The sequence below is a fragment of the Coregonus lavaretus genome (genome assembly GCF_964263955.1).
Source record: "Coregonus lavaretus genome assembly, chromosome: 24".
Classification (NCBI taxonomy): domain Eukaryota; kingdom Metazoa; phylum Chordata; class Actinopteri; order Salmoniformes; family Salmonidae; genus Coregonus; species Coregonus lavaretus.
In genome coordinates, this window is record NC_140011.1 from 15,059,534 (window position 1) to 15,075,244 (window position 15,711).

The 15,711-nt window shown below is 43.9% G+C and overlaps 1 protein-coding gene across 2 annotated transcripts in view; it reads left to right on the top strand.

The window, feature by feature from the left end:
- Positions 1–15,711, top strand: part of LOC311100155 (ceramide transfer protein-like) — a 39,988-nt gene that overhangs the window by 12,201 nt on the left and 12,076 nt on the right. Inside the window, exons 3-4 of one of the 2 annotated variants that reach the window (XM_084140938.1) lie at positions 11,032–11,148; positions 12,668–12,745. In XM_084140938.1, coding sequence (XP_083997064.1) covers positions 11,032–11,148; positions 12,668–12,745 — 195 coding nt within the window. The remainder of the gene's footprint in view (positions 1–11,031; positions 11,149–12,667; positions 12,746–15,711) is intronic. The other variant, XM_084140939.1, reaches the window with a different exon arrangement.

Below are 15,711 nucleotides of genomic sequence, written 5' to 3' on the forward strand. Positions count from 1 at the left end.
ACGCTGCCGAAACCTGATAGTAATAAACCGGTTGAACCCTTCACTTGGACTGGTGGTGTGTGTTTGTATGTGTAAACCCTGCCTTACAAAGATCTTGGCACCGAAACCACCACAATATATATGGATGATTTATAAAGCCAGGCACATTTAACAGTTAGGCTATTGATTATAGACCTAATTAAGTTGGGGTTTCCTCTCTCCTCAATTTTCTTAGACAATTAGGCTAAGGCAAGGGCTGTTTCCTCATCTCTGCTGCTGCTGCCTCCACCGCATTGTTCTCAACCCAATATTCTGGTTAACTTTGCTATTATGCACATACTTTAGCAATATAGGGAAAGGTGCCAATTTTACGGCACACTGAAGAATGTTCCAGAACCGTGGACAGCGACCTTATACAACACGGGAGAAATCCATTTTGTTATAAAATAATATTACATTTATTAGTGTTGCACCATTTATTTTTATATAATATAACCATATGTCTTCGAGTGATGGACTGTGCCGCCCACGTGGCCTCCACAATAGATTAGTCCACTGAGACAGGCGCGAATCAGACAGGTTTCTTGTGCACCATGAAAACAATTATAATAATTGCAACTGCTCGACTACGATATATCGGTCGACCAAAACATTTTTAACCAGTCGACTAAATGGATCCACCCTTCTCGCCAGCTAGGTAGTGGAGGATGGTTGGCTGTCAGGACAATTGGGTTCCCAGTCATTGTGACTGGATCGAATACTATCTACTGCTCTCAGCTCTATTCAATTGAACTGATTGCATTTAGTCTGGAATGCACCAGCCCCCCCACTCATTCAATTTTTTCTCACTCGGTCTCCCTCTCCCTGTATGTCTGTCCCTTTCTGTATACACTACTGTTCAAAAGTTTGGGGTCACTTAGAAATGTCCTTGTTTTCGAAAGAAAATTAATTATTTTGTCCATTAAACTAACATCAAATTGATCAGAAATACAGTGTAGACATTAATGTTGTAAATGGCTATTGTAGCTGGAAACGGCTGTTTTTTAAAATGGAATATCTACATAGGCGTACAGAGGGCCATTATCAGCAACATTCAGTCCTGTGTTCCAATGGCACGTTGTGTTTGCTAATCCAAATTTATCATTTTAAAAGGCTAATTGATCATTAGAAAACCCTTTTGCAATTATGTTAGCGCAGCTGAAAACTGTTGTGCTGATTTGAAGAAGCAATAAAACTGTCCTTCTTGAGACTAGTTGAGTATCTGGAGCATCAGCAATTGTGGGTTCGATTACAGGCTCAAAATGGCTAGAAACAAATATCTTTCTTCTGAAACTCGTCAGTCTATTTTTGTTCTAAGAAATGAAGGCTATTCCATGCGAGAAATTGCCAAGAAACTGAAGATCTCGTACAACGCTGTGTACTACTCCCTTCACAGAACAGCACAAACTGGCTCTAACCAGAATAGAAAGAGGAGTGGGAGGCCCCGGTGCACAACTGAGCAAGAGGACAAACACATTAGTGTCTAGTTTGAGAAACAGACACCTCACAGGTCCTCAACTGGCAGCTTCATTAAATAGTACCCGCAAAACACTAGTCTCAACATTAACAGTGAAGAGTGGATGCTGACCTTCTAGGCAGAGTTGCAAAGAAAAAGCCATATCTCAGACTGCCTTAATATTTTCTTTTTATTGGCCAGTCTGAGATATGGCTTTTTCTTTGCAACTCTGCCTAGAAGGTCAGCATCCCGGAGTCGCCTCTTCACTGTTGGCGTTTCTTTGTTTCTGGCCATTTTGAGCCTGTAATCGAACCCACAATTGCTGATGCTCCAGATACTCAACTTGTCTCAAGAAGACTATGGTCCCAGCTGCCTTCAGATCATTGACGAGATCCTCCTGTGTAGTTCTGGGCTGATTCCTCACCGTTCTCATGATCATTGCAACTCCACGAGGTGAGATCTTGCATGGAGCCCCAGGCCGAGGGAGATTGACAGTTATTTTGTGTTTCTTCCATTTGCGAATAATCGCAACAACTGTTGTCACCTTCTCACCAAGCTGCTTGGCGATGGTCTTGTAGCCCATTCCAGCCTTGTGTAGGTCTACAATCTTGTCCCTGACATCCTTGGAGAGCTCTTTTGTCTTGGCCATGGTGGAGAGTTTGGAATCTGATTGATTGCTTCTGTGGACAGGTGTCTTTTATACAGGTAACAAGCTGAGATTAGGAGCAGTCCCTTTAAGAGTGTGCTCCTAATCTCAGCTCGTTACCTGTATAAAAGACACCTGGGAGACAGAAATCTTTCTGATTGAGAGGGGGTCAAATACTTATTTCCCTCATTAAAATGCAAATCAATTTATAACATTTTTTACATGCGTTTTTCTGGATTTTGTTGTTGTTATTCTGTCTCTCACTGTTCAAATAGACCTACCATTAAAATTATAGGCTGATCATTTCTTTGACATTGGGCAAACGTACAAAATCAGCAGGGGATCAAATACTTTTTTACCTCACTGTATACACACACACATTGTCATTCTTCAGTGCTCAGTGATCATCACCAGTCAGGTTGGGACATGCAAAAATGTGGCTTTACTTCCCTGTCAGTGTTAATAGACATGTTATCATGTAACAGCAAGACACTGAGGTAGATGTGTGTGTGAGAGAGGTCGCAGGGTTCCGCTTCAGATGAAATTGCATTGTGCAGTGTGTGTGTCTGTTCCCTGAGGGAAGCAGAGAAAACAAAGAAATAAATGACCCAGGGAAAGAGAGAAACTCATAGAGGTGAACTCCGCCTCTACGGAGCCATAGAGGGGACTGACAATGGGTCTGTCTGCAGTCTGCTGCTGCTCTGCACAAATTCAATGAACCGTGTAGGCCTAGCTTTTTATCTCCTCTCTCTGGTGCATGTGTGGTTGTGCATGTGAGTGTGTGGTAAATCCGAGACTTGAGCCAGTGTATCGGTTGAGTGGTCAAACAGCACAGATCCTTGTGGATATGCAGCATGGGCATTTCCTCTCTAATTCTCGCTCTCATAATTGTTCACCTCACTCACTCATTATTTTCACTCCCATTCTCTCTCTCCTATATTCCTCTCTCATTCAGTGGGGATTTCGACTTTCAGCTGAATGCTATTAAAACGTGACTGCTCATAGTCAGGCCACTGCTTAAGGCGTCTGCATGCTTCCCAGCCGAAACAGTTCAGAGGAGTTTGTGCATATATTATGAAAATGTTTCTTGAGGCAAGCCGAAGTCAGTAGCCGAAGTCTACGCCCCTTCGTCGGTGATTGGTCAACAGTAAGGATTATTCAGTAAAGTCTTTGTTGTCATTCAACGAGAGACGACTTGTGTTCATGCACATTTTTTCATTTAGAAATACTGCACCAAACATCTTAGATATAAAAGTGTGCAACTAAGATCTCCTTGGCAAAAACGTCAAAATCAATGACAGAGTTCTTGTTATTTTAGATTAATTCTGACTATTTTGAGGAAGTGTAAACCGACTTCGGCTAGCCGCCAGCCGAACTGAAGCATGCGGACACCTTTAGCCAGTGCATACAAACGACTGAACAAAGCCAGAGGGAGACGTGTGTGTTTGTGTTGGTCAATCAGTTTGTGAAAAAGAAAGAGCGAGTCTACTGTTAGAACTTAAACTAGAGTTGCTCAAGCCCACTTTAGCCTGCTGTCCTGGCTAAATACACACACACACATTCGGTCCGCTAGACATTGAGAACGATGTTGAAAGAAAGCACCTTTTCTATTGTCACTCTCGTTTTTCATAGCCGTACAAGAAGAGCAAACATGAAAATAGTAGTCATGTAAATATTACAGCCATTCAGCTAACATTGCGTAATAATACTGTAATATGCAGCATTGTTTGTATGCCTACTGTATGCTGCTACCAAGCTACTGGCTGGATTTTTTTGGGACTTTGGCCTATTTTTTTCATTTGGGTGGTCCAGGAATTAATATGGTCCATTTGTTTATTCCCAGGACAATGGGGATAAAATGTGTGTGTGTGTGTTTTAGGAGTTAGGTTACCCTGCTTAAGATAACAACAAAAGGACACTTTAGGTAGCCTGCCGGGTAGGAGCGTTGGGCCAGTAACGAAAGGTTGCTGGATCGAATCCCCGAGCTGACAAGGTAAAAATCTGTTGTTCTGCCCCTGAGCAAGGCAGTTAACCCACTGTTCCCCGGGCGCTGATGACGTGGTTGTCGATTTAAGGCAGCCCCCCGCGCCGCTCTGATTCAGAGGGGTTGGGTTAAATGCAGAAGACACATTTCAGTTGAATGCTTTCAGTTGTACAACTGTCTAGGTATCCCCCTTTAAGGATCAATTCCTCAGTTCAAAAGGCTGGAGAGTAGCTTAGAGCCCTAATATAGTAGACCTGGCCTTTAGCCTCGCCACTCAGAATGCCACTAACATCCATTACTATCTCCAGATTTAGCTTCAGCTCTCCTCTCTGCTCCCCTCAGGGGCTTGGAGACAGACCACACGGGAGGGTCTGTTGATTGATTCTCTATCTCTCTCTCCTTTCTTTCCATCACTCTTTCTCTCTCTGGTTCTCTCTCTTTCTCTCTCTCATTCTCTCGCTTGTTGTCTTTCTCATGTTCTTTCTTTCCTTCTCTCTCGTTCTTTCTCTCTCATGTTATTTATTTCCTTCTCTCTCTATCTCGTTATTTCTCTCTTTCTTCTCCCTCTTTCCCCCTGTCATCCCCCCTTCTCTCCGACTCTCTTTTTCTCCCTCTTCTCTTTCTCTCTCGTTCTCTCTCTCATTCTTTCTCTCGTTCTCTCTCATGTTCTTTCTTTCCTTTTCTTTCTCGCTCTCATTCTCCTTCTCTCTACCTTTCTTTCTTTGCTTCCCCCTCTCTCTCTACATCCATCTCCCCCCTTCTCTCAGACTCTCTCTGCATATTCGATAAAACCAAGGCCACTGGCAGTGATACTGTCTGAGGAAGGCTGGCTGGCTGGCAAAGCAGAGGTCAAGAGAATTGACAGATGTCAATGTCTTTCAATTCAGCAGTCTTCTCTCTGCCCACCTCAAACCCTTCAGCCTATTTATGGTGCTATTGCAGATGGAAGCTCTTTGATGGGTTTAATCTGTCCAAGGAATGGCTGAATCTGTGGTCTATTCAGTGATATTGTAGGTTGATGGAGAGAGTGATGAGGATGAATAGAAGGGGCAGGGGCAATCAGGGTTGATTTTCAAGGGTTCACTAAGAGAGAGTGGAGGGGTGGGTAGGATGGAAGAAAAGAGGGCGAGACAGAGACCGACAGACAGAGCCAGAGAGACAGACAGGCTTTGGGGGGAGGTGTTGAAAGTGTTAGAAAGGGTCAGTTGAAACAGGGTCAGTTGAAACAGGAAGTGGGTCTCTTCCTCTAGTCTGGTCCTCATGACTTCCTGTGGGCTGATATCACAGGAGACGAGTCGTCGTCTCTGGCCCTCTGTCCTAGCCTTCTCTCCCATCCTGTCCTATTCTTCTCGCTCTCATTCAGCTAGATCAGTCTTTTCCATTATAGTGTCCTTCCCCTAGTGACCCCACCCATCTATCCTTTTAGGATTTGACAGTGTTTGTACCAAAATATCGATTTATGCCCAGTGTTGTTGTGTACGCCATAGTAATACTGTCTGTGAAATGCTGATAACATACAGAAATAAGTCATGTTTATCTATGTAGATATGTGGTGGGCTGCAAATGTTTAGATTGGTTTGTCTTAGGGATGTTAACGGTTTACCATTAATCGGTTAGCCGCCGAAAATACATTTGAGCGCCATGCTTATTGGTCTATAGGTTCATTTGCATAATTGAGTGGAATTAAATTGATGCGTGTATTTGTTAGTTTGTCATGTATATTCTTTATCACACGCGCACAGCATATGTTACAGAACCTAGTAACCTATGAGCTGAATAATATCAGTGCAGCTCTCGAACATCTGGATGCTGCTGGAGTGAAACGTTTTCTTATTCGAAGCTCAGTCATTGTGCAACAATTCTAAATGCAATCGCATGTTAAAAACAGTTTTGATGGCCACGATTAACAAGTGGATCCCAGGTTTATATTGCTACTATTTTTATTTCTCAACTCCTAATTGAAGCACGTCATCCATTCACCATTCGAGTGCATAAGCAACATGGTAGGCAGGCTATCAGCACGTCACCCACCACCTTGCACTTGGAGGCAGTATTAAGTATACTTGTTTGAAACCTGGATGTTTTACTTCATATTATGAGGCATGTCTTACCTTGCTTTAAAGTAGCCAGCCTAGCCAACATCCGACCATAGAAACGGGGAGGCAATTAAATGGGGGGCCCGCTCAGAAGCACAATGGGAAGTTTGTCTTGGGAAAGACAGGAGTGATGGACTCCTCCCTACGTGCTTCAGACAGAACATAAAGATAAAACATTGGAGGAGAGTGTAACTAAGTATTCACTCGTGTGTGTGTGTGTGTATCTGTCTGTCAGCTGAGAGATCCACTCTTTGCCTCTCCAGAGGAATGGGTGTTTATTTTAACCCTGCTTCCCAGTATACCCTCCCAGTTTACCCACGCTCGGCAGACCATTCCAAGTAGCCCTCTCAGTAACCCCTCGGCTCCCATTCCTAGCACCCTAGAGTAGGCTTGGGCAGTATACCATATACCAGGGTATTTGAAAATAGCCACAGGATGGTTTTTCAATACTGTCAATACTGTTGAAACAATTTCTTTGACGTTTTTCAATACATTTTAATGTTTGTAGCTACTTTTTAAGTAAATACCTGCAGTCAACTTGTGCAATACGTTAGGAGATAAAGCAAATCGCGTTCTTCATTTTTACATTATGAAGCTTACCATAGTTCCCCAGAACAGTTGAGCCAGTCATGTGTTTGTTTGTAAATGGCACAACGGGAGAAGGTGGGAGCAGATGAGTCCAGCTGTGTATTGACAGGGGTCGCTGAGTTACAAAACTCAGCAAGATATTTCTTATGTGTTTAAAAAAAAAAATCCTGCGTGAAAAACAAAGAATTCTGCATTAACTAGCAAGTTAAACTTAGGGGTCGCGTTATCTAAGTAAGTGGCTGAATTAATAAGGGGATGAGGCATCATATTGTGTTGGCTTTCTGCCGTGTTTGAGAAGTCAAAGCCCTTTGGATGAGTTATCTGTACAGCTACCACTGCTATCTTTTGATTTCCTTACGCTCCTCTCCCATCTTCTCCGAGCAGAGCAGGCAGGCCCATTGCCCTAGCGACTCCAGACTCCACACAGACACAGCATGTACACATGCTGCTCCAGAGCTAGTGCGCTTCTTCCTTTATGAGCTGGATTGCCTGTCTTTGCAATTAATTTATTTTCATTTGCACTCGTTAGCATATTTAGCTAGCAGCCTCCATGGAAATTCGTTATTACTTTTGTTAGCATTCTGGTAATAGATGGCCAGTGGGCTTTTTTGGGGTCTTTTGGCGCCCCCGTGTTTACTAAACCGGTAATACCATAAATCCCCGGATGAGAGATGGACGGTATGATGATATGAAAATCTGGATACCGCCCAACCCTACCCTAGAGACCCCCTCTCCTCTCCCCTCCTTAAACACAGAGGCATTCTTTAAGGCTAGTGGTAGATTATTAGTGAAAAATAGAGAACAGTAAAGGACCAAGACAGCTGCCTTGCAGAATACCACACTTTACATGTTTTACATTAGAGAAGATTCCATTAAAGAAGACCCTCTGTGTTCTATTGGATAGATGGCTCTCAACCCATAATATGGTAGAGGATGTAAAGCCATAACACTTACGTTTTTCCAATAACAGACTATGGTCAATAATATCAAAGGCTGTACAAAAGTCTAACAATACAGCTCCGACAATCTTCTTATCAATTTCTTTCAGCCAATCATCAGTCTCATTTAAAAAAAACGTTTTACCCCTTTTTCTCCCCAATTTCGTGATATCCAATTGGTAGTTACAGTCATGTCCCATCGCTGCAACTCCTGTACAGACTCGGGAGAGGCGAAGGTCGAGAGCCATGTGTCGTCCGAAACACGACCCTGCCAAGCCGCACTGCTTCTTGACACACTGCTCGCTTAACCCGGAAGCCAGCCGCACCAATGTGTCGGAGGAAACACCGTCCAACTGGCGACCGTGTGCGCCCGGCCCGCCACAGGAGTCGCTAGAGCGCGATGGGACAAGGACATCCCCGGATGGCTAGACCCTCCCCTAATCCAAATGACGCTGGGCCAATTGTGCGCCGTCTCATGGGTCTCCCGGTCACGGCCAGCTGCGAAACAGCCCGGGATCGAACCCGCACAAAGAAGACTGGAGATTGACGTTCTGCAGAAATTAGCTTTAGTCATGGACAGCCACATTGAAAGTGTGTTTGTATGCCATTTACTATTACATTATTTTTCACCAAAACTGAGCATCTGGTCTTGTCCTCTCTCCCGTCCAGGTTTCAGCACAGCTAAATTACTCCTCCTCCACTGAGCCCCATTCTACAGAGCTGGTGCTGGCTGGATGGGCTAGAACGACTCTGCCAACTCCCTAAAGTAGTCTCATTCTGCTGTGATGCACACACTTTCTCTCATTACATTTCAGACTCAATCTGCCAGTGTTATAAAATAAATTGACCATCTTACGAGGTACTAGTCTGGAGGGGCTAACATTAGTTCACCCACAAATTAAAGTTTGTTGGATGTTTTCATAGCTCTCCAACACGGTCTGAGCCTAATGTCAGTCTTTATAATTTATGTGGGATTGAGGCATTCAGAGTTCTGCTAATGCATGAATTACAGAACAGCATTATAAAACCACTTTTAATTAGCCTAATGTTTGACGTTCAGAATTTGGACAGGTCTTACAGTGAGGGGGAAAAAGTATTTGATCCTCTGCTGATTTTGTACGTTTGCCCACTGACAAAGAAATTATCAGTCTATAATTTTAATGGTAGGTTTATTTGAACAGTGAGAGACAGAATAACAACAAAAAAATCCAGAAAAACGGATGTTATAAATTGATTTGCATTTTAATGAGGGAAATAAGTATTTGACCCCCTCTCAATCAGAGAGATTTCTGGCTCCCAGGTGTCTTTTATACAGGTAACGAGCTGAGATTAGGAGCACACTCTTAAAGGGAGTGCTCCTAATCTCAGTTTGTTACCTGTATAAAAGACACCTGTCCACAGAAGCAATCAATCAATCAGATTCCAAACTCTCCACCATGGCCAAGACCAAAGAGCTCTCCAAGGATGTCAGGGACAAGGTTGTAGACCTACACAAGGCTGGAATGGGCTACAAGACTATCGCCAAGCAGCTTGGTGAGAAGGTGATAACAGTTGGTGCGATTATTCGCAAAAGGAAGAAACACAAAAGAACTGTCAATCTCCCTCGGCCTGGGGCTCCATGCAAGATCTCACCTCGTGGAGTTGCAATGATCATGAGAACGGTGAGGAATCAGCCCAGAACTACACGGGAGGATCTTGTCAATGATCTCAAGGCAGCTGGGACCATAGTCACCAAGAAAACAATTGGTAACACACTACGCCGTGAAGGACTGAAATCCTGCAGCGCCCGCAAGGTCCCCCTGCTCAAGAAAGCACATATACAGGGCCGTCTGAAGTTTGCCAATGAACATCTGAATGATTCAGAGGAGAACTGGGTGAAAGTGTTGTGGTCAGATGAGACCAAAATGGAGCTCTTTGGCATCAACTCAACTCGCTGTGTTTGGAGGAGGAGCCTATGACCCCAAGAACACCATCCCCACCGTCAAACATGGAGGTGGAAACATGCTTTGGGGGTGTTTTTCTGCTAAGGGGACAGGACAACTTCACCGCATCAAATGGACGATGGACGGGCCATGTACCGTCAAATCTTGGGTGAGAACCTCCTTCCCTCAGCCAGGGCATTGAAAATGGGTTGTGGATGGGTATTCCAGCATGACAATGACCCAAAACACATGGCCAAGGCAACAAAGAAGTGGCTCAAGAAGAAGCACATTAAGGTCCTAGAGTGGCCTCCTCCAGACCTTAATCCCATAGAAAATCTGTGGAGGGAGCTGAAGGTTCGAGTTGACAAACATCAGCCTCGAAACCTTAATGACTTGGAGAAGATCTGCAAAGAGATGTGTGCAAACCTGGTGGCCAACTACAAGAAACATCTGACCTCTGTGATTGCCAACAAGGGTTTTGCCACCAAGTACTAAGTCATGTTTTGCAGAGGGGTCAAATACTTATTTCCCTCATTAAAATGCAAATCAATTTATAAAAATGTTGACATGCGTTTTTCTGGATTTTTTTGTTGTTATTCTGTCTCTCACTGTTCAAATAAACCTACCATTAAAATTATAGACTGATCATTTCTTTGTCAGTGGGCAAACGTACAAAATCAGCAGGGGATCAAATACTTTTTTCCCCTCACTGTATGATGAATGAAGGAGCTATCTTATGTTGTAGCTTGGGGATGTGGACATTTTACCTTACTCTCTATCGCTCGATGTCCTAAACTGCCCTTGACCAACCCCCACCCACACACACACACACCGTCCTCTGGCTGTGATTAACCCTGGTTTGTGATTTAGCGTTCGGGTCCTAAACTCTCACTGCAGAGGCGTCCTTCAGAGGGCCTGAAACGGCTCATAAACGCCAAACACACACCACACACACACAGAGAGAGAGGCGGTGCCAGCACAGCAGTTTCTCAGAGACGAGCAATAGGGAGAGTGAGGCCACTGGAGAGACATTAGGGGTCTGTTCAGTCCTGCTGATCGGCCACTTCAAAAAAAAACATTTGTCTGTGTGTCTCTCGCCTGCCTCATAAAATGGAGGTTGTTCTGATTTTGGACTCTGATTTCTCTCTCTACCTTCTCTCCCTCTTTATTTCTTTCAATGGCCTGCTATATAGGCTACAAAAGCGTACAGCTTCACAGTCCCATGTGAATCGTAAATAAGTATTCTTGCTGTCTTATGTTATAACCAATACTATGGCCTATGCAATGTGAAGTGTTTTGTTGATGTATATTGACAGTTTTTCTCCCTTTCTCTTTCCTCCCTCCCTTCATCTCTCTCTCTCTCTCACTCACTCACTCACTCAGCCCCATGAGTTTGATGAGTGCAGGCTGGACATCAGTGTTAACGACAGTGTGTGGTACCTGAGGGCCATAGACCCAGAACACAGACACCAATGGATCAACTCCATCGAACTACACAGGGTAAGACTTATAATAATACACACACTGGAGTGTTCAATATGTCTTTCTGTGTGTATTTTGTGATTTTTACCTATGCTGCATGTTGCCTATCGTCACATCTTATGTCTATTTATGAATGCCAGTGAGTGAATAGATCAAATGAAAATAAGATAAGTCCTTATCATGTAGGTCACAGATTGTGGTCATGTCATGGTTGCACAGGGATGTGGTACATATACTGAACAAAAATATAACCGCAACAATTTCAAAGATTTTGAGTTGAAGTTCATATAAGGAAATCAGTCAATTGAAAGAAATTCATTAGGCCCTAATCTATGAATTTCAGATGACTGGGAATACAGATATGCATCTGTTGGTCACAGATACCTTTAAAAAAAAAAAAAAAAGTAGGGGCGTGGATTTAAAAAATGGTCAGTATCTGGTGTGACCACCATTTGCCTCATGCAGCGTGACACGTCTCCTTCGCATAGAGTTGATTTGGCTGTTGATTATGGCCTGTGGAATGTTGTCCCACTCCTCTTCAATGGCTGTGCGAAGTTGCTGGATATTGGCGGGAACTGGAACACGCTGTCGTACACGACAATCCAGAGCATCCCATACATTCTCAATTGGGGGGGGGGGGGGTATGCAGACCATTGAAAAGTGGGAGATTTTCAGCTTCCAGGAGTTGTGTACAGATCCTTGCAACATGGGGCCGTGCATTATCATGCTGAAACATGAGGTGATGGCGGCGGATGAATCGCACGACAATGGGCCTCAGGATCTCGTCACGGTATCTCTGTGCATTCAAATTACCAACGATAAAATGCAATTGTGTTCGTTGTCCGTAGCTTATGCCTGCCAATACCATAACCCCACTGCCACCATGGGGCACTCTGTTCACAATGTTGACATCAGCAAACCGCTCGCCCACACGACGCCATACACGTGGTCTGCGGTTGTGAGGCCGGTTGGAAGTACTGGCAAATTCTGGCTTATGGTAGAGAAATTAACATTCAATTTTCTGGCAACAGCTCTGGTGGACATTCCTGCATTCAGCATGCCAATTGCATGCTCCAATTGCATGCTCCAAAACTTGAGACATCTGTTGCATTGTGTTGTGACAAAACTGTACATTTTAGAGTGGCCTTTAATTGCCCCCAGCTCAAGGTGCACCTGTGTAATGATCATGCTGTTTGATCAGCTTCTTGATATGCCACACCTGTCAGGTGGATGGATTATCTTGGCAACTGAGAAATGCTCACTAACAGGGATGTAAACGAACTTGTGCCCCAAATTTGAGCAAAATACGCTTTTTGTGCGTCTGGAAGATTTCTGGGGTCTTTTATTTTCAGTCTTTTATTTCAGCTCATGAAACATGAGACCAACACACTTTACATGTTGCGTTTATATTTTTGTTCAGTGTAGATGGTTGAGAGTTGTTTCAGTCATTTCGTATCAACCTAGCACTCACTCCCTGTTACAGTTGTATTTGTGAGTTTGAGGGTGTGTGTTACCTGTGTGTGTGTGTTTCTATCAGAGTCTAAGAGAGGGGAGGATAGACAGTGGAGTCATCCAGAGGACATCACTAGTCTCTCCAGCAGCAGTGTGTTTAATGGCAAGTCTACCTATACTAAACCAGCTACTGTGTGTTCCACTACCATATAGCAGAGTGCCCTTAATCTAGTGTGTGTGTGTGTGTGCGTACGATCAGACTTGTCATGTTCTGTTCTCACCATTTGAAAGCAGGTCAGATAAGGGGGAGTGAGTGGCACCTATTGTTTACATTCCAGTATTAAGGACAAAGTTCTCAAGGAGGGGTTCTCACTGGCACACATGGACACACAGTAATGGGTTGTACAGGGCTCTGCATCACTGATCCAGTTTATACTATTTTCCACAGACGCTCTGATCCTTCTGGAATTAGGTCCTGTTACTCATCAAAGAGAGGGGGGAGCGGGGGAGAGCGAGGGAGGAGGGCAAGAGAAAGGAGGAAGAGAGGGAGTTGTGGATGGATTAGCGTAGGTTGTAGGATAGAGAGGAGGGGTGGGAGAGAGGCAAGATGTGGAGGAGGAGTGTAGGAGTGGAAGGACAGTAATAGACAGAGAAGGGATTCATCACTCTGACATTGAGGCAATCTTCTAGGGAGGGATTTGCTTATGCAATGGTAATGGGTTGTTGGATTTTCATATTGTCATACCGTCCTTCTCTTATCCTGGGATTTACGGTATTACCGGTATAGCACACAAGTGGGTGCTAAAAAAGCTAGAAAAGCCCATTGGGCCTCGATTACCAGAATGCTAACAAAATTAGCACGAACTAATAGTGAAATCACATACACTGTTAGCTAAATGCTAACGAGTGAAAACAAACAAACTAATTGCAAAGGCAGGCAAATCCAGCTCATAAAGTTATACAAGAATAGCTAGTAGCTACCAAATGTCATTTTCGGTGAGTGTCGACATTTACAAGCAGAAAGTGAACGAGAGAAATTAACAGCTTCTACCCCCCAAGCCATAATACTCCTGAACAGCTAATCATGGCTACCCGGACTATTTGCATTGCCCCCCCACCCCCCCACCCAACCGCAACCCCCTCTTTTACGCTGCTGCTACTCTGTTTATTATTTATGCATAGTCACTTTAACTCTACCCACATGTACATATTACCTCCACTAACCGGTGCCCCCGCAAATTGACTCTGTACCGGTACCCCCTGTATATAACCTCCCTACTGTTATTTTATTTTACTGCTGCTCTTTAATTATTTGCTTTTTTATTTTTTTATTTCAAAAACTGCGTTGGTTAAGGGCTCGTAAGTAAGCATTTCACTGTAATGTCTACACCTGTTGCATTCGGCGCATGTGGCAAATAAAATTTGATTTGAAGTGAACAAAGTTGTGATGCATGCGTTTCTGAAGGAAGAGCAGCATGTGTACACAGAGCAGAGGGGAGAAGAACAGAGGAGGAAAAAATACGCTAGTAAGAAGCACAGGGGAAAAATGGCCCCTGTACAGACAACTCATCCAGAGCTCTTTTGGCTTATAAGATATCTGATGGCAAACATTTTGTAGTGAATTGCATACAAGTGTAACTTCATCACCTCATGTGCGCCGCTCAACAGAGACTCGCCGATAGATATAGAACGCTATGGACTCACCAGCTCCCGCAGTCTCCCGTTGTGCTATTTACAAACAAACACGTGACTGGCTCAACTGTTCTGGGGAACTACGGTAAGCTTCATAATGTAAAATAATGCGACAGGTGAAATGAAGAATGCGGAATGCTTTGTCTCCTAATGTATTGCACAAGTTGACTGCAGGTTTTAACTTAAAAAGTAGCTACAAATATTCACATTTATTGAAAAACCATCCCGTCTTTTTCCAAATACCCCGGTATACGGTATATTGCCTAGTTGTGAGGTTGCAGATAGTGTGAAGGAAAGGGTGTGTTTGTGAGAGCCCAGAGCACAGCACACAGCAGAACAAATAGTAGACCTTGTCCTATGAGCATGTAATTAACATATTTAAATAGTGAACATTGTGTTTGTATGTGGTGTCTGAGGCTAATGAGTCAGACACTAACGCTTTAGAACATAATGCTGAATTTGTCTACTAGCCACCACACCCTTAAAGGGATACTTCGGGATTTTGGCAATGAGTCCAGTATGAAGAAAGTTGGAGGTAGTTTCGCAAGCCAATGCCCTTACAATGACTGGAAGTCTATGGGTATCTGCTAGCGCGCAAACACAAATTAGCAGCTTCCTTCAAACTGCACGCAGAGACATAAAAATGGTATCCATGAGTTCATCTGACTCTGGGGAAGAAAATAAAGGGCCTCATTCTCAAAATCCTGAAGTATCCCTTTAAGGCGTCCCGATGCTTCCCATCCAAAACACTTTGGAACCGTTCATGCATATATTATGATGACATTTTGTGACGTTTTTGTTCGTTTTGGTCTTCGGCAAGGGTTTTTTCGGCTGTTCGTGCACACAGGAAATTCTCGAGACATACCGAAGTCGATGCCCTTTCGTCGGTGATTGGTCAACAGTAGGGATTCTTCAATGAAATGTTTGTCATTCAATGAGACTAATTGTTTTCATGCAAATTTTTTCACTTGAGAAATACTGCACCAAACATCTTAATGTAAAATTGTGCAAACATGTATGACAGATTACTTGAGTTATCTTAGATTAATTCAGACTATTTTGAGGCTGGCTACGACGTCTCAAGATGGACAAACGGTACTATATGCGAGCACACTCGTTGGGTTTGCCTAGGATAGGCGTCAGCTGAACTGAAGCATGCGGAAGGCTTTCTCCTCTCCCGCCCTCCTTTCCTCTACCCCTTGCTCTCAACTTCCCTCCTGACACATGTTAGTCATTCCTGGCTGTGGGTTTTGGGAAACCCCTCTGTGTCACTCTCTCCCTCTTTCCTCTCCTCCCCCTTTCCCTTGTTCCTCCCAGCCCCAGGGTGACCCTCTGACTCAGCCAGAGCAGGAAGGAATGAGTCACACACACACACACACACACACACACACACTACCCCTTCTCCCCACAGTGAGTCACCAGTCAGAAACTCTTGGC